A 26,404-nucleotide genomic window follows, 5' to 3' on the forward strand; every position below is an offset into this window, starting at 1 on the left:
CAAAACAAAGCGCGTACGATCGGGGGTCATGTGACACCTTCGAGGCGCAGATCCATTGGCTGGTTTCACGTATGACGTAAAGACGGAAGTCAACGATTGTCAGTTCTCCACGGCTGTTCGAAGGGAAAGATGGCTCTTCGCAGGTGCTGTAGCATCGTCTCTCTGTTTGGTCTTATTGCTTTGACAATATTTGTCGTCGCACTGAGTCAAGCCTCGACAGTGAAAAATGAAAGCGTCAAGAAAACGACCAAGCAAATGTCCAAAGTAGGGAAAGGGACTCCTGGCGTCAAGAAGCAACATTCTGACCCGGTCGCTGTTGTCCCTCCAAAGACGCCGAAAGATGATTTCCAAGAAGAATTGGTCATCAGACCCCTACATTCTGGAGATATTTACGCTAGCTTTCAGTTCCGTACCCTGTGGGAAACAGATTTCTTTGGAGGAAACAAAGGTAAGTTAGCACTTAGCTACAGAGTTAAAAGCCACTAGGGCTGTCATTGATACGGTATTAAAGCAATTCTAAAAGTGTCTCAATAAAACTTATCTTAGTTTGTAGGTAATGCGAGATGTGGAAAGAGGTAAAGAGTACAGGTGACTGCCGAGTGTTTATAACATATTTGCTTCCTTACTTTCAAGCTTAGCTTGCAGCAGATACGAGGACGTCAGCCTGCTGCGATCATAAAACATATTTCATCAAATGTTGAGAGGGGACTGAGTTGCTGCTCTTTCATCTATGAACAAAGCTTCAATTTTATCGTTTGTTCTGAAAAGTGCTTTGTCAAAGTATGAAACAGCTACATAAAGTTTGAGTTTGACAGAAAGGCCAGATAGAGATAGTTTCAACTAATGCAGGGAAGGGACAGTAGATAAGATTCATCATAGTACAGTAGAAGAATGCAAGAAATGCAGCCGCCAGGTGGAAGGCAAAGAGGAACACCAAAGAAACTCGGGCTCTTCCTGTTCGTTTCGTCCAAAAGAAAACAAAAACTTGGGACAACGCATCTGAAATGCAGACTTGAAATCGGTTCTGTCATACCATACCGTATGTGGCTTCAGTGATAATGATGCCACTTGTATTGGTTTGATACCAGTAAATTAGGCCGATATTGAAAGTTGCCTCAAACACTGACATTGGAATGGTTACACTCACAAGCGTCTCAACTGCATATGACATAGCAGGTGTCGTGATGTGGCAACTGAAAAATTATGTTGTACATGTGCATCCAATGGAAGTCTCTTTCACTCTAAAATGAACATTTATTATAGATTGATATTTGGGGTATAAGGGTTTTCAACTGCATGCATTGCTGGATATTATAATCTTGTGGTTTTTATAGATATTATATTACAGTACAAATTGAGAAGTTCCAGAAACATGTTGGCACACTGAACTTTGAGTCTGTGTTTAGACAAGTGGGCGCACAAAGAGCCTTTGTTTTTTTTCCAAAGAAAATTTTGGGCTTTACTTTCCCTGTTAATTTTATTCTTTATGTGCTGTCCTTTAATGGTTATTTTTATGTAAGCAAATCCTTTGCACTGGAACAGTATGTTCAGGTTTTTTTTCTTTTCTTTTTGGTTAGGATAGTGGGTCTTTTACCTGTATTTAAAATGAAACATTAACAGCACATTTTGGATGTATGCAAGAAATTGCTCCATATTTATAAAAGCATTTTTTCTTATACATCTGGTTGGGAAGTGTGTGGTCCTATACCCCCCCTCACCCCCAACTGATGAAAAAATGTGGCCTCCTCCAGCATTCAAGTTGCTCATCCCTGAATGATGAATGCACATAATCATCTCGCTGTACTACTAGCTCAACTGTTAATGTTTGATCATTTTACTTGTGAACGACACATTACTGAATCCGTAGTATTTCTTTGTATTTTGGTTCAACATGCACCTTGTTTTTGCTCATTCTCTGCAGTGTCCCACTACCGGCTATTTCCCAAGTCACTGGGGCAGGTTATCTCGAAATTCTCCGTCCGTGAGCTGCACATCTCCTTTACGCAGGGGTACTGGAGGACCATGCAGTGGGGGCAGCCTTATCATTCGTCTCCCCCTGGAGCAGAGATCTGGGTCTGGTTCCAGGACTCCGTAGAAGAGTGAGTAGATCTTTAGCACGATGCCATTACATCACATTGTAAATGTTAACGAGAGAAAATAGCCCTCTTTGGTGCAGATACTCTGTTGTTTTAATTCATCCAAAAGCATTCTACAGTGGAGCTGTTATTTTCTGGATTCTTTCAGTGTGGATGGTACATGGAAAGAGCTGACAAACGTTTTGTCGGGCCTCTTCTGCGCCTCCTTGAACTATATTGACTCCATCAACAGTATTCAGCCCAGCGCCTCCTTCAAGCCTCTGGGGATAAACAACGGTAGCGTTTCACACTGTTCAACACTTTCTGTTTGCAGTATGTAAACGCTGATGCTATTGGCTCCTCACATCTGTACATGCTAAGATTGAGGCATTCCATTAGGCCACCAGTCACCACAGTTGCTAGTTTGAGCTTTAACTTGCTACAGTGTGACATGAGTGATGATTTTCCTGTGGCTGAAAAGCTCAATAAAATGTTGAATAATGTTGTTGCAAATTACAGTCAAAATGCTGAAATACTTGTTGGGTAATAACACTCAAGGAGAATTTTAAGGAAATAAAATCATTATTTAAAATAAAATAAAAAATACCTTAGAAGAAAGATATTGAATCGCAGGTGGAAAATTTGACTGTTTTACAATACTTTATTTAGTATTTAATTTTTCAACAGAGAAAGAAATAGGAGGCATGTCTAGTGGTGGGAGCCCAAGCCAAATCAAGGTTTACCTACTGTGACTGTCACAGAACTAAATGAATGCATTGATGAAAGTGGCTTGTCTTGATGCTGGTTTGACTTTCTGTTGCACTCCAAGAGACCGACCACCGTTTCCTACGCTATGCCGCCCTTCCACGCGAGTCATTTTGCACTGAAAATTTGACTCCCTGGAAGAAACTCTTGCCATGTGGCTCCAAGGTGAGTCTTCAGTAAAAGTGGTCATTTTCCACCACGTCCATAGTCCTCATTTGTGACATCGGCAAATGCATATTTCCTATGGTTGTACTTTGCTCTCACAGGCCGGCCTTGCTGTCCTGCTCAAGTCTGAGAAACTCTTCCACAGCAGTTTTCACTCCCAGGCAGTGCACATCCGACCAGTGTGCCAGGGCGAGGACACACACTGCACAAGCACGTCGGTGGAGCTGAGACAGACTTTGAATGTGGTCTTTGACTATATCACTTCGGGACAAGGCAAACGAGGTAGGAATCCAACCCTGCTTGTAGTTCAGATTTGTCGGCCACCAAAGGAACGTGTTTTAACGCGTGGCTCCAATTGTTCTCTTCCATAGAGTGGTCTCTCTTCAAGATGTTCTCCCGCACCCTGACAGAGGCGTGTCCGTTGGCATCCTCCAGTAAAATCTACGTCGATGTTTCCGACAGTGCTGAGGTTTGAACGGCGCACTAAAATTTGATCAAAACTTCCTTTCTGCACATATTTTATAGTAGTATTGGTCATTTTATAGGGGGAGGATTTTGTGCTGAGCCCTCCTACTCCTCTGCTCACCCGAGCGGTGGTACTCGGGGACAGACGGAATTTCTCTGTCTACGACCTGACTCAAAGAAGCACCTTTGGTGCAACGTCCTCTCTCAATCTCCTGATTCGCTGGATATCTAGTGAAGGTGAGTCAGAAAACCTGCTGTATACAGCAACTGGAAATACACTATAACCGTTATTGTTTTGTTGGTAATGTCCACGCGAGACTTCTGAAGCACCATGTCCTCTTTTCGTCCTCTTACAGCTCACATGCTACGCCCCTTGCTCCACGCGGAGCGCTATGTGGCGGGATCAGGGTTGCATACCGGAGAGATCCACACACTGCTATACAACAACCACCCCTACAGGGCCTTTCCTGTGCTGCTGCTGGACTCGGTGCCCTGGTATTTTCGTCTCTACATACACACCCTCAATGTCACCAGCAAGGGGAAGAATAACAGTCCCAGTGAGTAAAGAGCAACGTAACTCGTGTGTCAAGTCATAACATATGCACAATACATATTTTAGAATAAATGGTTTATTCCAGGAAGTAATTTAAAGGTTTATATTTACTCCATAACGCTCGTCTAAAAGCGAAACAAAAATTTTACGATTGCCGCATTAGTCACAAAAGTACAACTCAAACATACACAGCCCAAAACATTGCAACATTTTTTAATTTGAATTTCAAAAAAAAAAAAAAAAGTTCTTCCACCATGTGTACTTTTCACATAAATTGTAAACGGCAACATCCAACATTCCTCTTCCTGCATGAAAGACCCCACGAAATGTACCAGAAATGGCAAAGATGAAAGTTATTCAATTTTAATCTAATTGAACCTTTAATAATTCAATGTTTGTCACAACTCAACACATTTGGACCCATTTGAACAAAGTAAAAAAATGTATAGAAATGAGATTTCGTGATGAATTTTCAGGTAACAATGGTCACTTTCTTCTAAATGAGAAAGTTAAGTTGGCTATATTTGCATTTCATAGAACTTTAGTTCAACTCATGCAATTTAGCCATGGAACTGCCTTTTGTTCTGTCTTTAAGTTCTGAAGTGCTTCTATTGTCCTCAAAAGGGAGACATGGGCTTTTTTTTGCCCATGAGGTCCATTTTTAAAAATCCTGATTCATGTTGTAGTCTATTTATCCTAGTGTTGAACTTAAGTTAGTCCTTGCGACATGAGTGCTACATGACTGGCCATTTGCTTTCTTGTCTGGCATCTCACCTCTCCACCGTCCTCCAACTGTCTAAAAAAAGTGCATGTTTTATCTTTTGCACCAGTGCTGCAGAATGAAATTCGCAACTGCTTTACGTCATAAATGATTCATCGAGACAATTCTCATCTTTGCTGCTGTGCCTCCACCGGCAGGTTATATTCACTATGAGCCATCCAAGGACCGTGTGAAGCCGCACATGCTGGAGATGCTGGTGCAGCTTCCCCCAAACTCTATCACTGAAGTCAGCGTGCAGTTTGAGAGAGCCCTGCTCAAATGGACTGAGTACCCCCCAGACCCCAATCACGGCTTCTATGTTGGGTTTGTGCTTTTGTTTTGTTTTTTTATTTCATCCCATCAAATTTGCTTCTCGAGAGTGTTGCTTAGCGACATATTTCCAAAATCTGACTCATTACTCTTTGCTGTTTAGGTCCTCTGTTATCAGTTCTCTTGTACCAAGCATCGTTGCCATGGACACAAATGCGACACACAAAAGCCCCCTTTTCAACACTTTGTAAGTATTTGTAGGTTTTCTGTGTCTACAAGGTGGAATGGTTCTCCTCCAATTCCGTGTCTTCCTTCAGCTTCCCCAGCAAAGAAGAGTTCAGCTACTTTGTGCGCCTCTACACAGAACCGCTGCTGATCAACCTGCCCACTCCTGACTTCAGCATGCCTTACAATGTGATCTGCCTGACTTCCACTGTATTGGCTGTGGGTTATGGATCCCTTTTCAATCTGCTCACACGCAACTTCCAAATAGATGAGCCCAGACCGGGATTGGCCAAACGGATCGCCAACGTAATCCGTAAAATTCGGGGCGTGCCGCCACTGTGAGACATAGCAGGAAGACAGGTCCACTCAACTGTTCCTTTAGTTGACCTGCTGATAAATACGTTCAATTTGGGAGAGAACTGATTGAATTTCTACTTGATTTTCTATTTATTTGTAATATATTTCTAGGATCATGTATGGTCACTTAGAGACGTTAACGCATTTTAGATTGAATATGGATGGAGGGCAGGATCCTCGAGTTGTCAAGCATTAAGGAAGCAGGCAAGCAGAATGTATGAGCGCATGACTGCCAATCCATTCTCACAACAGAACATTTTTGCTGTCTTATCCTCACTTTGAAATTTCTGCAAACACTAGAGCAATTTCCATCCATTATTTAGACATGGCACATATTTTTCATGTGAACATTTTCACGGCACAGCAGCAGACATAATTTTAGTTTTAGCAGTGATTTTATTATGTTGCATGAATGCCAAAAGTGGGTTCACAAGTGTTTGCACTTTTGTTTGATTATGCATTTTTGAAAATCAAGGCCTTAATTATGACCGGAAACTGGTACAAATTATGTTCTTTTTTGTACTCCAGGTGATATTGTAATTTTATTTGGCCTGTACAGCAATGTTGTAAGAGCAGCACCGTTTCAACCCATACAATGAGAAACCTTTATTCAGTTGATGCAACTTCCAACTTGTCCCATCAGGGGTTGCCACAGTGAGTCACTTAATGTTATTTGTTTGGCAGTTTTTCCACCATCTTTTTTTTCATAAACATTCAGTACCTTTCATGACCCCAATTCTGGCAGCATTGGTCAAATGTGAGCCTTGGACAAAATAAAGATTGTACACAAGTTTGACAGTGTTGATTTTCGGGTGTTCAAAACCCAGTTATTTCCAATAGTATGCCAAAATCAACGTACATTTCGTAGGTTAAGTAATCACCAATGTTGCAACTCACAGTTCAGGGCGGCTTTTACAGTTATCAGATGATCCAAGTATGAGCTGAGAGAAAAGGGTCACATTTGTAAACTGCTTCAGTGTTGGAATTAGATTACTTCCTTCTGACTGCCCCCATTTATGCACAATGCTGTACAAGCAAACTCCAATGGAGCAGGCAAATACAGCGGTCTCTGTATGTGGAAGTGCTGGTGCGGGGGAGTTCAGCTGCAAATGATTTCCTCTTCAAGCATTTATAAAAAGCAGGCTTCAGATGTAGTAGGTTTTTATGCTGATGCACTGGTATTCTAAGAAAATCAAGATGTTATGGGATGTCCTGCTACAACATGTAAAGCAGATGCTCCAATGTTGAAGTGGAGCTACATTCCTACAAACGTGTTCATTTATAGCATATTCCAGGAAATAAATGACATATTTCTCATAACACATTTATTCCTTATTTTTCAAATATAAGATATTATGAGAATGAAATGTCAAAATGTGAATTATCTTTATAACCATATTTTCTTTGTGGGTGGCTGGTTATCTAAGGACCTGCCTCAACAAAATTTGAAGAAAAAAAATAATAAAACGCCCATTCTCCGGGTTCCATCTGCATTTTTGTCATGAAGTTAACTGTTGTGCATTCAACATGGTTCACTGCAGGCATGACCACAGGTTGTCCGGCAGCATTTTTGCACCCCTGGACACTGACCGTCATGGTAACAGTACTCTGCACACATGGGAGTTCCTTGAGGCAGAGCGCAGCGGCCTGGCTTCACTGACGCACAACGCCACACAGAACACAGAATACACCGGGTTACAGAGCGAAGTGTCTGCGGGGTGTAGAACACTCGCAGTCCATCTAACCTTTGTAAGGTGCGACGCACTCATGTCCGCATCCGTTGTGGCAGCATTTCTCCTCATTGGGACAGTCACTGTCGTCAGAGCAAAACTCGGCACACCTCCCAGAGCCCCAGTTTCTACGAGGACACACTCCAGGCTTTTCTGAAAAATCATCAGAACATAAGATGACCACGTTTTAAGTGCAAGGGCGCGTCCCATCGAAGGACACCACAGTGATTGATAGACTCCAACAAGGAAAACCATTGGGGGCTCATACTGAAAGAAGGGGGGACGCAGACAGTTCCACAGTCAAAGACGCAACACTTGTGGTCCTCGGGACAGTCGTCATCACACGCACACCCTTTATGTGATGGCACAACTTTAAGAAGGCGAGGGCATTGGCCCGGTTTCGGGAGAATCGCTGAGTAAATAAGTAAATATACTAAATTAGACAAGAGTGTCAACTTGACAAGTTTTTTTTTTTTTTTACTGAGTAAAAGTGTACGAAGATTGTGCACATCCTACCTGTTAAATTACTTGGAGAATCCCGAGTGTCAGCTGTATTAAATTCCAGAAATGCACCGAGTGCTAAAACCAATGCACAAACTGTATACTTAGCCATACTTGCACACACAAGAATGTGGTGCGCTCCTCCCGTTGGGACAAACACGACTTGCAGACTAGAGTAGCCCTGGAAGAGGATGCGAGGTCCTTGTGCCTGTTGAATTTCATTAATATTTTGTCGTAAAATGTTCTAGAGCTTTTTAAAGTCATCAAATCACAAAGTATATATGTCTTGTAGTAATCAGATTTGGCGTCTTTCTACGTGTCTTGATTAAAATAAAAGGTTACTTCTCCATCTTTCTCGATCTCGAGTGGTGCATTCCGTAAACATTTGTAAATAGATTTTATGATACGTCAGAGCGTTTTCCATATTGGGTGTGGTGACAGGACACAAAGATGTTTTGATAGCGCTAAAGACTGAACCAATCTTTAAAATATAAACAACAAACATATATAACATATAATCTGTGTCCCCCTGATAATGAGATCAAAATTCAAATTCTGATTAATTGTTTCTTGTTTCATTATTCAGATCAATTTAGTTGTAGAAATAATAATAAAAAATCCATCTGTCCATTGTCTGAAATCCCGAACCGCGTTATTTGCCATTAGTTGGTTGTATTAGTCATTAAGTGTGCAAATGGTATTTCTAAAACGTTGTTGTGATGTTATCTTTGACAGATTGTACAGATTTTTAATTGCATAAAATCTCAGTTGACTGCTGAACTGTGGTACGCATCTTTGGCGAGTGTGCCACTATTACACATAATATATGGCGACTGCGTTGACGTTCGATTCTACGCCTACATTATTGTTTAGGTTTCCGGGCCAAGACGGTGTGGCACACGTCACGAGTCCATATAGGGATCAAGAACACGGAATGAGAAAAAAAAAAAAAAACCTCGGAATGAGAAACGTAATTTAAGGTGGCGGAAATGCGCACGGCAAGGACGCTGGTTGCCAAACTTTGTTCAAGAAGAAAAACAGTACTAACGGAGAACGACTGTGAAAATGTTGCTTCTGACTTTGCAAGCTTACATTGCAACCCGTTATCGATTTCAACTTCTCCGTGGCATGCATCATCAGAGATCGCGCAACAGAAAGAAGGTAATTTCTTTTGAATGTAATGTTGACACTGTGACCTATTTTCTTGGTCCCTCGTGAAACAACTGTAAATTTTTGTTGCTTCTTGGTGAAGATTCACCCCACGGAGAACTGGCTCCATGACGCCCTTCTGGAACATGGAACACTTGACTCCAAAGCAAGTCGCCTTCAACTCACGACTGAACTGTGCAAGCTCTGTTTTAGAAGCGGCCTTTGGAAGGTTGAAAGGTCAATGGAAATGCCTCACCAAAAACTGAACTGCAAAGTAGCCCTTGCCAGGAAAATAGCCGTAGTCTGCTTTGTGCTACATAACATTTGCTCGGAGCTTGGTGAGCCTGGAAGTCATGTGAATATTCTGCCACTTGGTCAGACTTCACCTGAGAATTGGACCATGCAAGGGCCTGCTGTTAGAACTGCATTGCTGCAGTACTTCAGCAGGGGCAATCAGTGAAATCCATTTGTTTGACATGATACCATATAAATAAGTGCCTATCCCAAAGGTCACTCTGCTTGCTGGACTGATCACCAAAGCATCACAGGATACAGAGACTACTCACAAAAATTTAGGCTATGGTTAAACTACCGTGTAAAATTTCAGGATAAACCTAAAATGCACGCTAAGCTTTACAGTTGAAATTATTTCGACTGGGTTTAAGCTTTGAAAGAGTTCTTTTTGCACAATTTGCTTTTTCTTTAACAAGGAACAGAATGGCAAAATTCACAGTATGTGGTTGTTTTTTTTTAATTAATATTATTCTAATTACCAAGAGCATCCACTGCTGTCTTTGCTATGTGAAACTCTTAGCTTAGTGGCCTTCACCCTCTGAGAACATCCTGTTTGAGTATTGTTGATCAATTTCAAATCGGATCCCATTAGAGTTATGTCAGTGTACTTAATGAAGTGACTTGTCAATGTGCATGTAAGAAAATCAATAAATAAAAATCAATGGGCAGTGTTGTTGACCTTCCATCCAGCCATTTTCTATACTGCTTGTTCTTGCCAATGTGGCGGTCGAGCTGAAGTTTTTTCCAGCTGACTTTGGGACACAGACAGGTCGCAACCCGGACTGGTCGGACGTATAATCTCAGCACTGTAAGGCGGATGTGCAAACGACTTTAACACAACACGTATTTGGATCATATCCGATCATTCGTTTTAGCGTGGCATAATCCGTGGCTGTATGTTCCCATCGTCAACCAGCAGAGAGCGCTGTTGTATCAATAAGCCCGATGCCGACCTGAAATAGAAAAGGTCCCACTCAAAACCAGAGGACTGTCTATTTCAGCACCATCACTTGCATATTTCCAAACGTATGTCACAAATTTCCATTTCAGTTTTATAATGAGATGCAAAACAAAAGAAATATAAATGACATTTTAAAATAACAACCTTAGATTTCTCATTATCAGTGTCTGGTAGTGATGTATTGTCCTGAACAGCATCTGCATAATCCTCCAGATGTTTCATTGCAGTGTAACTATGCAAATTTATTCGGGCTGCATTTGACTTGATTGACAGGTACCACCAAACCATCAAATAGGCTCAGTCTACTAGGTTATTATAGTCAGTGCAGTGAGCAGACGAGTCATTTTACCCCCAGGGGAATGAAGGCCATGCAATTTGGATGTACAACTGCATTGCTTATTGCGCGATCTGTAACCACTGCTGTTTCTTTTTAAAGGAATTTTTTAAGGCTGATTCTATTATGTGTTGTAACATACCTGAGTCTTCCAAGGTGTCTTATGTACTGTTCTATGGCTGAATACTATATAATGATTGGATGGTTTTGAGGTCTTTGTGTGATTTTCTTTTGTGTACTCATCACACAGAACCTTTGGACTGTATCATTTGTGCTCCCTCGTTTCAACCTTTTCTATTTCCCCCATGCCCCGCCCCCTCTCATGTCCTTGGGAATTCAATTATGGAAAAGTGTAGCTGGAAACCTTTCCTCTATGTATTCATGTACGGAGGCTTGGCTCATGGGTGATATTGTATGTCCTTGAAATGATATAGATGCTATCAGTTTCAGTGCTGGCTGTCAACGCTGCAATGGGAATGAAACAGAGAATGGCGGTTCATACTCTAAATGAAAATATCAAAGTTTTAGATTTATCGATCAGGGTCTGAAACACTTTCATAATGCACAATGGATCAAGATGATGGCAGTTGGCTACAGTAAGCACAAACGGTGGCTTCCTCCTTTCGACTACCTTCATCATCTGCGTTAACTATTACAGGGAAAACTGGCATTACTAATAGAGGGCTGTAATGAATGTTATTATGACGATTACAACACAAACCGCCTTCACAGTAGACATGACATCTGTAAAGCTTAAGTCAGCACCTGGAACAGTTTTTCTACCCACATACTGACTAAAACTGACAATAATAATTTAAAAAAAGGTTTTACTTTCAATTGTGGCCCAGGACTATGTGGGGGGGACTTACTGGCTTGGCCAAAAAAAGAAGTTACCCTCATTATTTTGCTGCACAACCGTTTTTTTCGAGGCAATTGCTAAATCAGGCAATTTCTGTAACTCTCAGGGAGACTTGTGCACCTGTCGACTGCTATTTTGGCCTCCCCGTTGTGAGCAAACTGCTCCTGACAGCATGTTTCAGCTTCTTCCACAGATGTTCAATCGGATTTATATCAGGAATCTTCTGACTACTCCAGTGTTTTGCTCTTAGCTGATCTTGGATTTTGATAGTCGTGTGTTTTCGGATCATTATTCTATTGGAGGCTGCATGACCTGTGGTTGAGACTTAGATGACCTGTGGTTGAGACTTAGCTTTCTGACACGAGGCTTTCTGGCACATTTGCTAGGACTATCTCTTGCACAGTTTAACGGAAGTGTACCAAGTATTTTCTCTTCGTGTTCCAAATGTATTCTGAAAATGTTCAGATTCTTGTGAATGTCACAGATAGTTCTGCAAAAATTCAATGAAAAACCTAACAAATGTGCATAATTCACTGACTCGTGCTGTGTCCTACTGTGTCCACAGTGACTCCCAAACAAGGCTGAACTCCACCCTTTGACCTCATCGCCCCTCCTCCTCAGGCTCGGTGAGTCAATCATGTATTACATTGTGCATTAACCGGTCATTGACCTCTGCTAAACCCAAATGCCAAATCATCTCCACCCTTAGCAGTCGCCCTACTGCTGATTCTGTTATCCACTCTAGCCTAGGGCTTCAAAAGTGTCTCAAATGACTTGTCTTATCTTAATCACCCAAATGGTAGCTGACAGCAGGATTGAAAAAGAGAAATGGTAATGAGTATAGTCAGAATTGCTATATTTTCATTTTGCAACTCCTTCTGTAGCCTGACATTTTTAATCTCTCCATTTGTCCCTTGAACATTTTTTGCCATTATGACCAATAAGCTTGACTGTTGCCCCCGCCAATATGTCCACTTATCCCACCAATACTGAGAGTCATGGTAATGATGTTTTCAAAGTCAAGATAATGCTAATGGTTTTAATGATGAAACATGCTCCGAAATCCCTCCCCGTCATCCAATTGTCTCCCCCGTGGTGTCGAGGCTGGCCTTGTTGCCCCGTGGGAGATTCGTGATGTATTCAGCCAGCCAGACCTTGGGAAGAAAATGAAAACAAATGTGTTGTAATAAAAGAGAAAAGATAAAGCGATTCTGTGATGATGCTCTCCACCGGCATTATAAATCAGAAAATAGAAGTAGAGCAGGTCGTATATGCTTCCACCTTCATGGGATATACACAGATAAATAGCATTTCAAGCATACAGACACACCTTTAGTCTGCATGTATGAAGACAGCTCTGATATATAATTGCAAAGATTATTCACCTTGGCGTTTGTGGTAGACACTGTTGTATACATCATACTACTTATGTGGCGCACGCTAACAGAGCTTTTCGCATCTGTCAAAGGGTGGAAGGTAGGTTTGTGAAGACAGCAAAATCTGTAAATAGGAAGCAAGTGAAGGTGGCCTTGCAGTAATAAAGGGCCGCCAAAGTATCTCCTCGGAGAAATGTCAATGTTGCTTTAATGTCGGCATTGTAAATGCCATATTTTTGTAAATATTCTGAAATACAATTTAGTTATGCATCTTGGCTGTTGTATTTCAAATTCATTGTGTTGTTGTGCAAAAACCTACAACCAAATATTGTCCAAATATGTTCTAATATCTATATCCACCAAGTCAGAAGTAACAAAGGCGCCCTTATCTGGGTATTTAATATTGTGTATAGAAAGAAAATGTTACAAGAAAAAGAGAATGTTGCGATGCACCATGAAATCTACTGGATGCTATGATTTTGTAACAGAAACATTGTTTGTATTGTTTCGACTTATTGGTCCTTTGTTTTGGTTTATCTCCAAACCGGAAGGCTGCATAGTTGTAGTTTTTTGTTGTTGTAATTTTTAGTTTTTTTACGCATAGTTGTAGTTACTCTGCATACTGTACTGTTAATACAATAGACGCATAAAGCTATCAACCTGCTGGTCACCTGTAGGAGTCACTGTGGTGCCAATGTAAGGCTAGTACTCCAATTGGAAAGAAAATGCAGGCCTGGGGCTAGTACTGTGCAATTGTGAGAACCTTGATTATACAGGAAATAAAATATACACAGCGCTTAACATATTTATCAAGCCAAATGTGATTGTTTGTCTCAAACAGGAGCCAAACGTCATGAAGTGGTTTGCTGCGGATGCTTTAATTTTCATCAGTCAGCTCTCAGTTTCGGCATTTTGAACAGGAGTGATACTCTTGCATGTTACTTCGCTTAGATTGATGGTTAAATCTGAGTCTCTGAAAAGTCAGACATTACTCAAATATAACATTTACGTAATCACTAAAACAAAATGTCCTGCAATTCACTTGAGTAACACCATGGAGACATTTTAATTACCCCAACCCACCATTTATGACACAAAAGTAAATTTGAAAAATTAACATTTAGAATGATGTTTTAGAATCCGAAAGAGCTTATGCTGGAATATTAACCAATACAGCGTCATTTAAAAAAAAAAATAATGCAGCACCCTATGTCTGACTCTTGCTAATTATCTTGGCCCAGATTTTGCACAGATAAGTTACGACTTAAAGAAAGAACAACTGGGACTGATTAAAGATGGGGGACCCCCCCCCCCCCCCTTCATACTCTATTTAGATGTTAGAAATAGAATCAATACCAAGTGTTACGTGATCCAGTCCCCCCTCCCCCACTCCATTAGCATTGTACCTAAAGCCTCTCCCCTACCCTTTTTTACACCTGTAAACTTTGAAGGCGGACTTGAGCCATTCTCTGCAGATAGAAAGCATAGTAAACAGAAAATGCAATAAATAATTGATGCCTAATAAGTTGACAGAGAGCACAACAGGGATCATTTTTTATTATTTTCTGGCCATGAAGGGAGGAAGCCTCTCGAGTTGTTTATTTCCTCCTTTCCCTTCCTTTCTTTCTTTTCATGTCCTTCTCATTTTACGAGCCATGAGTCAACACAGCACACGTAAATGATATTTCGACACACAGGGCCATGAATAATGCATTTGAATTTACTTTTATGCCAGAGTTAGACCCCTCTCAGCAACCGCTTTCTCCATCTACCTTCCCTCCTCATAGTCCCTTCCCCCTTTTATTCTTACCCCACCCTCCTCCTCCTCTCTTCACTATTCATCCTCATCAGAGCTCAACCTCATTTCTCTTTTCCATAACCCTCCCTTCCCTCCCTTGCTTCTCTTCTTCATCTTTCTCCTCCTCCATCATGGCAGAGAGGAAACAGTATACAGGATAAGATTCAAGCATTCCAATATTTCTTATCAAGGTCCTGCTCAGGTGGCTGCTCACTGACACATTTCATAATCATGACTTCAGGAAATGGTGCACATCATATCTGGACTTGATTTAGAATTGTTGAAAGAACTCCCATGTAGTGTATGTAAAATGTAGAAATGGGAAGAAAAGAGTCTTTCACCTGTAACATTGTATCAGATGCTGCAGATGCAGCTTGTAGGTTTCATGTGTTTAAAATAAAAGATGATTAGTTGAAAAGATGAACACAGCGACAAACTGAAAATCAAGCAGTGTGAATTCGACACTGATGAGGACAACAATGAATTGATTCAGTGTCTGAATTTATCGCCTATAACTTGATCTGTTCTAATAAAGTCATCAGCATCACCATCAGAGTGCAGTTGAACACCTACGGTATAATCATATGTTTATTCTCATAGGAAATAATGAAAATTGAATGAATCTCTCAGGGGTCAAACTCATCATGATAAAACCTGTATTATATATATATATATATATATATCTTTATAGAGAAAGCACGGCTGAAACTAATCCATGTTCTTTACCGCTTGTCCCTACGGGGGTCGCGGGCGTGCTGGAGCCTATCTCAGGAGTCATCGGGCAGAAGGCGGGTTCAAACCCCGGCCGGGTCATACCAAAGACTATAAAAATGGGACCCATTGCCTCCCTGCTTGGCACTCAGCATTAAGGGTTGGAATTGGGGGGTTAGATCACCAAATGATTCCCGAGCGCGGCACCGCTGCTGCTCACTGCTCCCCTCTCCCCCAGGGGATGGATTAAAATCACATGGGGATGGGTTAAATGCAGAGGACAAATTTCACCACACCCAGATGTGTGTGTGACGATGATCATTGGGACTTTAACTTTAACTTTAACTTTAACACCCTGAACTGGTTGCCAGCCAATCACAGGGCACACAGAGCTGAACAACCATTCGCATTCGCACTCACACCTAGGGACAATTTGGAGTGCTCAATCGGCTTACCAAGCATGTTTTTGGGATGTGGGAGGAAACTGGAGTGCCTGGAGAAAACCCACGCGGGCACGGGGAGAACATGCAAACTCCACACAGGGAGGGCTGGGGGAGGAATCGAACCCGAACTCTCCAAACTGTGATGCGGACGTGCTAACCAATGCGCCGCCGAGCCGCCCTTATATATACGTATACTATATACCGTAATTTACGGACTATAAGTCGCGTTTTTTTTTCATAGTTTGGGTGGGGGGGCGACTTATATTCAGGAGCGACTTATGTATGTTTTTTTTCACAAATTTTTACTTGATCATTAAGACATCACTTACTTACAAGTATAGTTGACCACTTCCCATGTTATTTTTAGTATAGTTGATCACTTCACATGCTTTTATATCTTTATCGTGAACATATTCAAAACATAAAAAATAGAGAAAACATCAAATAAAGCAATTAACACTTTAAAGCACCATATCCAAGTCCACTGTCTGCTGTATGTACACTTGCTCCATATTTGTTCCTTTTATATTTATTATTATTATTTATTATTATTTGTTTATTTATCATTGATTCAACACTCTTATTTATTCATTGTTTGTGCCTTCTTGTTTTTTTTTTGTGTTGCTTGTATGCATATGTGTACTATCTCACTGAGGGATAGTGAGAACATAATTTCAATCTCTTTGTGTGTCTTGGTATATGAAAAAAAATCGACAATAAAGCAGACTTTGACTTTGATAAAACAACCAAATAAACAAAACAAAAAACTACATCTGAAAAAAATTATATTTTCAGACGAAACTGGATGAGGGCGCTCTAAATTTCACCTTTGGCCGTGACTCATCAACTGGTTGGGCTTAAGAAAAACGGCACCAAAAAGAAACTCATATTTTGCAGGTTACAAACTTCAAGATGTAAAATATGCAGCTGAAAACAGTAATCGAGCAGCAGAAAGAAAGTTTGGGGAACCGTGATGTACCAATGGATTACTATTTCAAGTGACGTCAGTGGCGCGGCACGGCGGTTGTTTACATGAAGGACAAACGTACCCACGTAAGGACTACAGGCATCATTAGCGGTGATCATTTCTAAGTGACACGGAGGACAAAGAGTTTGAAGGAATTAAGGATTTGGAGTGACATAGAAGGTTTGAAAAACTATTATGGCTTTTACGCACGCCCGGTCCTACTCTACTGAGTCGGGGGCCGGCGCTCGGCCGAGTGGCTGTCCGAGAACGGTGCATGGGGCTCGGACATGGCCATTCCGCACGCCCGGTCCTGTGCCATGGAGCTCTCGTGTCTGGAAGTCCACACCGCCACACGCTTGGAAGTTTGTTCTGTTTAATAAAGAGCCGTTGACCAAACCCACGTCTATCCTTGTACTTTGTTAACGCTACAATATAGTTATATACTAGATCTGTGGAATAAAGACGAGGCTGACGTCAGGGCGCACGTGCGGCGATGTTGACAAAGGACGAGGAATTTGATCGATGGATTTAATGGATTTAAAGTGCACGGATGGTTTGATAATATTATTGTTTATATTATAGTTATTTGAAATATAGTTTATCTATCGTTATATGAGCCTGTGGAATATTTTGAAGTGCAAGCGCCCTCAGCCGCGCACCCATTGTTGACAAAGAACAATCGATGGATTTAATGAATTGGAGTGACACCGATGATTTTATAAACGTATTATTCATGTAATCGTTTTCTTTAATAACTCCATATGTTACGTCAGGCCCATTCTCAGCTCTTCGTTTGTGTTTGTCACGTTAGCATACCTATCGTTTAGCCTGTTGCTATCGTATCGAATGATCGATGGATTTAATGAATTGGAGTGACACCGATGGTTTTATAAACATGTTATTCATGTAATAGTTGTCCTTAATCACTCTATATGTTACGTCAGGCCCGTTCTCAGCTCTTTGTTTGTGTTTGTCACATTAGCATACCTATCGTTTAGCCTGTTGCTATCGTTTAGCCTGTTGTTGCTCCTTCATGACTGTTTTTGGTGTGAGATTTTGTCGAATAAATTGCCCCCCAAAATGTGACTTATACTCCGGAGCGACTTTTATATGTTGTTTTTTTTCACTTTTTGGGGCATTTTATGGCGACTTATAGTCCGGAAAATACGGTACGTGTATACGTGGATGCTGCGACGGACAGTTAAATGTAAATAGCTATCTATTATCTTCTATGTTTTGTAATAGCAGCAGCTGTTGTGAAAGTGGCATATAAATAAAGTTGAGTTAAATTGAGTCTTTAGTTTGTCTCTTCGTGAGTATCCGCATATTGATCATTGGAAAGCAATGGTTGAAATACCCTGTCCCATTCAGTTTCCTCTTTCACTTCACTCTACTTCACCTTCAAGCTGGCTCTCAGCCCTTTCTTCGGATTCTTCATTGAGGTGATGCTAGAAGTAGTTCCTTGTGGTTGTTGGTGAAACTTGTTGAACAAAAAGAAATGAATTCTGATCGTGTTCATATTCTTCATCACTATACCTTGAACAAAAAAAAAGTAAACGGATGTAAAAATACTATATAGTGAAATAAAAGCGAAAATAAGGCTGAAGATTTCCAGAGCCCGGAAGTGCAACTGTATATCAAGTGTAAATATACGTGTGGTGTTTGAATTAACTTTGTTAATAGTCATGCAATTATAAAACAAAATAAAAAAAAGTTAAATGCTGTTGATATTAAAGCATAAAACAATGCATTTTGAACACATCCATAATTTACTTTCTTTACTCTATGTATTTCTTCTTTTTAGCATTTTGGGTAGCCTGCTGCTATTGTAGCACAAAAAAAAGCCATATTTTGTCCTTTGACTATTCACAAGATAGGCTGCGGTTTCACATCATTCTTGACAATGGTTCCAGCTTCATGTTTAATATGCATGATTTTGGCAGCTTACTTCCCAGAATATTCTTGAATAATCCTCTGTTTTCAAGCCTCAGTCATTCTTTCCATGTCTGAAATACAATAGCAAAGAGCTCGATGTGTTAATTATTACCAGAAGCAAAGGTGATTATGTTTTCTGTGTGGATTGTATGTTTTTCTGACTCTCTGCAAAGTTATGCAAATACCACTTTCCAAGGGGGATGGGTGTTGTGTGGGAGCTAAAGCAAAACCATTCCGTTTTGGAATTGGTCCAAACACATGGGGCAGATCCATATGTTTGTTTTTTTATTTACATCAACAAGCACTGTGCAAAGGCTGTTTTGCTCCAAGCCATCCAAGCAACTTCCCTTGTGAGCAATCACACTGTCGAATTTTAAATTGATACAGTTTTGGCCCTTCAAAAATAATTAGCCAATCCGCATTCCATGAGGTGATTACCGTGTCAAGTGTGTCTTAGATTTAACCTTTGTCTAAATTATGGCAGTTGAGTTAAACAGCATAGGTGACAAGGATTATTATGATATTGATAATAATATCTTAGATTTATTTACTGTTTGAGAGAACTTTGTAGACTTTTGTTCCAAACTCACTATATTGTACTCAACAGTTTCCATTCAGTCATAATACAGAAAATAAGCAGTGCTGTTAAATTATTTAGAAGCAATTCATTTGTTGAGTGCTTTGCCTCTCAGATGATTCCTTGATTTTACTGTCACAAAACCACATTGCAAAAGCATTCCCATAGCTGTCACCTCTGACAAAACGTTTTTAAGATCGCATGGCTGTGCTTGTTATCACTTATTATTGTAATGCGGTTTTGAATTGTGAAATCATGCTGAGGGGTGACAATCAGCAAAGCGGGGCTGCATAATCTACATCGTCCTCATCATCCGCAGAGTAGTTCTTCATTCATAATTCACAGACTCACCCCAACCCCCTTCCCATTACATCTAATGAAATCCACTGACCTGAAAATACTGCGCGAATGAGCCTGTTCGAATGCAACGTGAACATTGTTTGCGTCCGCCTGGTACATGTTACCAGAAAACATCTAGAGTCAATATTTATACCGCTGCTGCTCATTTTTGGGCGTATGAACCATGAAACTGCAAGATGCGATCCCATTTTTATGCACGTCGTCAATTTAGCCTTGAGACATCAAGTGGTGTTTCCACCAGGGTTTCTTTTCTATCTCGTTCAGAGCTGTATGTTTATGTCCATTTCCAATTGGAAAAGCTCTCTACTGGCCCCCACCTTCCTCCCTTTTATGACCCACAAACGCAATTCTCTGTGGTATTCAAAAAGTGCAAAGGCACACAATATTCTGTTACATTTATTTTAATATGTTGTGTATACCAGTACGTACATATTCGAAGCAGTGCACATTAGTACGGATGTGTCCCTGCGGCTGGTTGTTCTAAGATCAAGCTCTCAGACTGGACATTCTTTTCCTCTATTAGACTGCAACATCCCACAAACACACAGTGCACCATTCCTTTTCCCACAGTGCACTGCGTGAAATAGAAAATGCACACTTTGATGACATTTAGTTTGTAGATTGCCTTTTGAGAAGATGTTTTTGGAAAGCCCACTTCGATCAGTTTATATAACCTGTTCTCAATGCAGTCAAAGAAAGTTCAGTGCTCTCATTTTTTTCTTTCTTGTAAAACATGACTGGCTTTCACATTAAATATATAGGCTGTTTAATCTCTGCTAAATGCATTAGTCACTGTGTTGGCCTGAGGCAGTGACTGTGTTCACGGCGCATCATTGGCTGTGATATCTAAAGCTACCATATCCCTTTAAGCTAGTTTCACTGAGCGCATTTCTTGTTGCAGTTAAGTGCATATTTAACAGACTGTCTAGTTTATCCTATATAGTTATTCATATCAGCCTCTTTGGTGATAAGCTGGTTTCAGAGCAGAGTTTAAGAATCCCCCTACTTTCAAAAAAAAGTGTTACAAGTAGAATAAAAGGAGGACTCTGCAACTTTGTCAACACGGTCACCAGCCTCTTATCAGACCCAAATGAGTCATGTGGGATTACGAGTCATGTTCAGTAGAACACACCTACAGAGAGGGAAACTTTTTTTCAGAGTGTCAAGTAAAAACTAGGACAGATGCATTTTTTGCAGAGCAAAAGATCAACAGATTTGATTTTGTTTTAAAGTGACCTGAAAGGGGAACAGTTTCTGCATTGAAAAGAACAAATATGAGTGTAAAGTCTTTGACTGCAGCATTGTTATTCATTTTTCATTCGGTGTTGTTTTACCAACCTAGAGTATGAGCAGAAGAACAATGACATACAGGTGTAATAATAAGTTAACTGTATTATGACGCGAAAAGAAGAATGTTTTCTTTCCCGTATACAGTTACTTAGTGATGTGCAATAGATGGACTAGTTGACTTTTCCGTATGCATTCCATATTTTTGTATGGATGACGTGACTGTAACTGAACATAAACGTACTTTGAGCTCCTTAATCTCTCATCAGACACAAACAAATTAGTTTCTTCCTCGGCCATTTCAAGGGAATGGGAGGAGCTAGGGCTGGGTATCCATTCAAATTTAAAAAAAATATTTGATTTGATTCACAAGTGCCTGATTCGATTCACAATTCAATTTCAATTTTGATTCATTTAAGGATTTTGTGCAGTACCAAATTTTCTTTCATATGGAAGACATTCTCAGAAGATCCAATGCTGCAGATAATAGAAATTTGCTCAAACTTGATTCATCAGGAAAAAAATTGAATATTTACACTCAGAATCTAACCCAATGAAGTTACCGTAATATTATTGAACATGACCTGATCAAAACAATGGTAATTTTATATATAATCCAACCACAGGGCAGGCTGAGTAAATAACCAGGTGAAAACATTCTGAAAACTCCCAACTATAAAGATTCTGTAACACCCTGAGTGGTCATTCACTTCATTAGGTTATGCTGAATGCAGCACCAATTTATTGGTGTGCCAGTTTCCGTTTTACTCGCACATCTTTATGGAAATATCTTGATTTCAGCACTCGTGAGTCCGTATTCGACTCCGCATCACAGTTAAAGGTGGTTTAGTGTGTGGAGAAGTCCTCGATGCATTACAGAGATGAAGTGTAGTGAGCTAAAGCTACACCCCACCTCCCAATAAAACTGATCTGCTCTGGCATGTATTGTTTTGGAAAATAAATCAGTCGACTCCTTCCACTTCATGCACACATCATTTGTTTCCCCTCTTAACTCAATTATTGTCACTTAGTTCATCTGTAGGCCAACAATGACCTGCAGCCACAATATAGACGTGGCCCTGCCCTCCCCTCCGTGAAAGAGAGGAACGGTTACGCCTTCAGTCTGTAACTGTCGCAAAGTTAAACACAAGCAACCTGGAAAATTATATGCCTTATTTCTCTGTCGACCAGTCCTCTTTAACCCGCCCCGAATATGTAATTGAAGGTAATTTGGGAATTTTGTTGTAAGGGACATGGAGAAAAAAAGGCAATCCATTGAATTGTTTTCTGCATTCTTGTGGCTTTTTGTAGCACAGTAACAATGCAGGATGATTTGAATGATGGGTTTTTACATGATGGGCAAAAACACTTAATAACTGATCAATGAAATTGGGGTCGCATTTTAGCTCCCTCCTCCTCCACACGTTCCAACTTTCATTTCAGAAAATTAGTGTTCATTTTTTAAATATATATAAATATATCATTTAATGTGTTAAAGAACTGTTACTTTCTTCTTTAGATTTTTTTCCCAGGATGAAGACTGACGTTTAGTCGCAATTAAACAGCATGTTGAGTGTTAAAAGGTTTACATACAGTCAAAGAAAAGTATTTATTTGTGAGGAATTTCAATAAAAATACAACTGGAAAGCAGATTTTGACATGGTGCAAAAAAGTCAAAGCGGGAGGTAAAAAGGAAAAAATGTGCTGTGTCATAGGCAGAACACATATTCAACATTTGAGATGCTTAAAATCTATATCCATTAAAAGTTGTTAAAGTTTTGATAAATCTGTTATTTTTCAAATTAAAGCCTAGAGTGTATTTTTTTTTAGCCCAGGACATGAAATGAATGACATTCAATTTCCATTCAATATCCAATTATGTGTTTTTTTTCCCCTGAACCTCCTGTATTTAAAGACACTGTACACAAATATTGTGAAGGGTCATTTTATTTTAACACACTGTCACGAATAGTGTCTTAACTGCTCCACCAATAGAGTGATCCTGGGTCACTTTGGCAACAACAAACACTTACTATTTTTACTATTATATGCCAATGTAGCATAATCGTAATGATTAAAGGATGCACAAAGGAGAGCCATTTCTAACCTTACTGTACATGCTGCTTTTTGTCTTGTGCGTAAAAGTAAGTTACAGCTTGTTTGACTGCTGATAAACCAACTGGTTAATTATTTAGGATTAAACATGATAGGGCAAATGTTATTGAAAAGGTCTCTTGTGTCAATTAGCTGATTAAGTATCATCTACTCCTGCCGGTCGCCCCCGGAAACCTGATCTGTTTTTAAACAGGCCGAAAGCAACCATGGAGGACAGAGGACAGCAAGAGAAAGGGGCACATTTACCAGTACATGTCTGCAGATTTGACTGACAGTTGGCCAATGTTTTATCAGGCTTTTAATTTAATTGCTTGCATTTTATTAAGTACAATCAATTATGGTGGAATTTAATCAGAAGGGTTTCAGTGACTTCGGACAAGAAAAGGCAGACATTAACGGCAGTCATCGCAATAGGTTTAATTAAAGCAAGAACGGGTTATTCAACCCTGAAAAATGCTCCGTGTTTATTTCTTATCATGCCCATAATAATAATAATAATAATAATAATAATAATACATTTGATTTATAAGACGCCTTTCAAGGCACTCAAGGTCACCGTACAAACATAAAATAGCATACACAACTAAAAGAAAAAAGAGATTACAAGCAAAGAAACATGTGCAGTCAGCAGTCATGCAAAAGTGTTTACTTGTTATTAAATTGATACCAAATCTTGCTGTATTGCATTTCGTGGAGCTAAACTCAAAATTTCCAATCCAAACCCCCAAAACATTTGTATTAGATGACAGGATTAAATTGCTTCAACTTGTTTCTCATTTCGGCAAGTCGGGTCAAAACAGTGCAGGAAATGACATTTTAATGAATGGTGATAATATACATGCAGAAATAAACAAATCAATGATGGCAACAAATATTTTTTTTGAGCCTGACAAAATAAAGATACTCCCCTTCAGTTAAGTTACATGTCACCAAGATGCCACCATTTTTTTCACCATGTGTGTATGACACATTGCAAGAGTATAAGAACTGCAAATAGGTGAGTTTTACCGCAAATATCTAAAAACAGCCTCCACTGAAAAGTGTTGAATGCTAAACCGCCCACATCTCGAGGTTCGCTGTATGCATGGGCTTATCATTGATTGCATTGAAAGTTGAAATTCATCTTCAGCTCACTGAAAGACATCTAAAGTAATTAGATTCCAGGTTTTGATCCAAAGCTGTCTTTTGTTTAGAATTGTAGATCAATTCACAGAAGTAGAAGAAAAGCCTACCCAAAGCATGGGGGTGCCACCACCATTTTTATTGTGGTTGTGGCGTTCCGCTGATAATGTTCAGTGTCATCTTTGAGACTTTAAAATGACCAAAAACTTTTTAACTTTCAGTGTGACAAAAGTACTCAATCTGTATTAAAATACATGTAATTGTGTTATATTTATTTATTTTTCAAATCTCTTTTTGCATGATTGTAAATTCTGTATCAATCACAGTAATAGATGTTAAAATGATCTGTGAAAAAAATAAAAGTACTCTCTGGCCCAATCTTGTGCCTAATTTTATCTACAAAAAAATCGCTGTGCCAGAGAAAAAACAACCAATCAACAACAGAAAGTTGCACACTTGCGGGCACACTCAGTGACTCTTGTGCTGACCTCAGAAAACCACCTTATTCTTAAAAGAATATTACTGAAAATCCACATCACACCACCTCTAATAAAAAGCCCATTTGGCAAAGTAAGGAGTAGACCGTCTTTTCAAATGTGAAGCGAAAAATCAAATTTCAAGAGGAAAAAAAATTATACTTAGGTATGAACCCGAAACCTGAGAAATCCACTGAAGCGCAGTGGTAGTATTTAGGATTATCGCAACAGCTGTGCTGAATGTCCAAATATTTATGATAGTGGTCTTTCACCCACTACCTGGTTGGACGACCAATTTTCATCATCAAGTGGGCGATTTATTAAAATGAAATTGGAAGGAGATGTCCGTAGGAAAAATTGAGATGGGTGGGCAAGCCTTGTGATTGGTGACTCAGCACAGCAGGCACTTCATCCTCTAAAATATTTTGCAAGCACCTGATCCTCAGCTGATGATTTGAACCTGATCATTTAAGGTCAGGAGGAACATAAGGTCTGCCCCAAAGAAACCAGGTGTGCAATTTGATTTGCCTGTGGATGACATCATTTGGCAGAAAGAAAGATTATTTTCAAAAGTCCTGAAAACCCGTTGGTCTCTGACATCATCGCTTTCCCCACGAAACATCCAAAACATCTTTTGTTTTTCAAGTAAAAGGAAAGATTGAAAAAAAGTCACTTCTAAATAATTACGTTTAAAAGTTTGTGGAATGAGAGAATGTGAGAGTCAAGCAAAATCTTTCAAGAAGCAGCTTTCTCTCTCTCTCTCTCGCACTATCAGTCTTGCTCTCTCTCTCTCTCTCTCTCTCTCTCTCTCCCCCTTCAGAGGAGAATTGCTGGAACATTTTTGCAGATACAATTAGGGCATTGTTCCTAAAAAGACAGTTTCCTGCTGAATTTTTAAAAATGTGAAGCTACAGCACTTTAAATGCTGCAAGCAAATTCCATTCCTCACATATCCTGTATGAATTCAAACAGGCAAAATGATCTGCTTTGCTGTTATTTTTCATTTGTTTATGTTATTGACATGACATTCATTGTTATTTATTGTGATGTTCTTTGGATAGTTAAGATTTTAGGCCGTTTTCATTCCTTTTTTGGCCAAAAATGATCAGGAAGTGAAAGCCAGATTGATGCACTTTGTCATTTTGTAGGAGATTTATTATTGATTACTGATTATTCATTATTTATTATTACTATTAGTAGTAGTAGAAGTAGTAGTCAATTGTTTTTTATTGAATATTTGTGGTGCATGTAGTTCTTGTGACCTCCCAAAATCTGTTTGGTTGTTGAGGGTCATATAACGTTTCCCTAATTGTTAATGTTATGTCATGTTTTTTTCCTCTCTCTCTTTTTCCTGTTGTGGTCATGTTAATACTACTCTGAAGTGGCAATGTTGTCCTTAAAACCTGTCTCATTCTGTACCACATATGAACAAGAATTGAAAGCAAGACTGTCGTAGACAAGCATATACATGGAAGTGTCCCTTTGTCTTGTCTGACATTGTTTCTTAGTAAGTGGGGTTATAGAAAATCATGCAGCAGACTTATTCATCCTACATGCATGGTTTGTGTGGGTGTTCACTTAACAGATTGACATCCTGATCTAAATTGTAATCAGGTTATTCAATGTCTAGAGCGGAAGCTCACCACTGACACACAATTTGCACATACTGCTGAAAAGAAAACATTTGCTTCCTTCAAAGAACCGGAGGATTAAAAAGTAATGTGTACTTTACACACCCCGTCTTGTGCTAAAATTAGGACGATTTGAGGGTCTG

General features: G+C 39.8%; 2 protein-coding genes and 1 long non-coding RNA gene across 3 annotated transcripts; 2 read left to right on the top strand and 1 right to left on the bottom strand.

Annotated features, from left to right (window-relative positions):
• Positions 1-83: 83 nt before the first annotated feature.
• On the top strand, positions 84-6,425 carry pigt (phosphatidylinositol glycan anchor biosynthesis, class T). Its single transcript, XM_088401467.1, has 11 exons — positions 84-448; positions 1,922-2,099; positions 2,245-2,372; positions 2,905-3,005; positions 3,107-3,287; positions 3,377-3,474; positions 3,551-3,707; positions 3,827-4,027; positions 4,942-5,107; positions 5,217-5,300; positions 5,371-6,425. Exons 1-11 carry the CDS (start codon positions 130-132, stop codon positions 5,618-5,620), a joined length of 1,863 nt encoding a protein of 620 aa, XP_088257593.1. The 5' UTR covers positions 84-129; the 3' UTR covers positions 5,621-6,425.
• Positions 6,012-8,221, bottom strand: wfdc2 (WAP four-disulfide core domain 2). The gene is made up of 4 exons (XM_088356355.1): positions 7,882-8,221; positions 7,634-7,777; positions 7,381-7,518; positions 6,012-7,291 (listed from the first exon to the last, which is right to left on the bottom strand). The coding sequence occupies exons 1-4, from the start codon at positions 7,976-7,978 to the stop codon at positions 7,158-7,160; spliced, it is 513 nt and encodes a 170-aa protein (XP_088212481.1). The 5' UTR covers positions 7,979-8,221; the 3' UTR covers positions 6,012-7,157.
• Positions 8,222-8,506: 285 nt separating this feature from the next.
• On the top strand, positions 8,507-9,980 carry LOC148402722 (uncharacterized). Its single transcript, XR_015853095.1, has 2 exons — positions 8,507-9,027; positions 9,119-9,980. It is a non-coding gene; the product is annotated as an uncharacterized LOC148402722 (long non-coding RNA).
• The last annotated feature ends 16,424 nt before the right edge of the window (positions 9,981-26,404 follow it).

The sequence above is a fragment of the Syngnathus floridae genome, chromosome 2, assembly GCF_059516105.1.
Source record: "Syngnathus floridae isolate MCC-2025c chromosome 2, RoL_Sflo_1.0, whole genome shotgun sequence".
Lineage (NCBI taxonomy): Eukaryota > Metazoa > Chordata > Actinopteri > Syngnathiformes > Syngnathidae > Syngnathus > Syngnathus floridae.

Coding starts and splice junctions, on each gene's coding strand:
- pigt (XM_088401467.1), top strand. CDS start 130: ATGGCTCTTCGCAGGTGCTGTAGCATCGTCTCTCTGTTTGGTCTTATT. Junction 2,373..2,904: donor GCCTCTGGGGATAAACAACG/GTAGCGTTTCAC, acceptor TTGCACTCCAAG/AGACCGACCACCGTTTCCTA. Junction 5,108..5,216: donor AATCACGGCTTCTATGTTGG/GTTTGTGCTTTT, acceptor TTTGCTGTTTAG/GTCCTCTGTTATCAGTTCTC.
- wfdc2 (XM_088356355.1), bottom strand. CDS start 7,978: ATGGCTAAGTATACAGTTTGTGCATTGGTTTTAGCACTCGGTGCATTT. Junction 7,778..7,881: donor TTCTCCAAGTAATTTAACAG/GTAGGATGTGCA, acceptor TTATTTACTCAG/CGATTCTCCCGAAACCGGGC. Junction 7,519..7,633: donor CTGCGTCCCCCCTTCTTTCA/GTATGAGCCCCC, acceptor ATGATTTTTCAG/AAAAGCCTGGAGTGTGTCCT.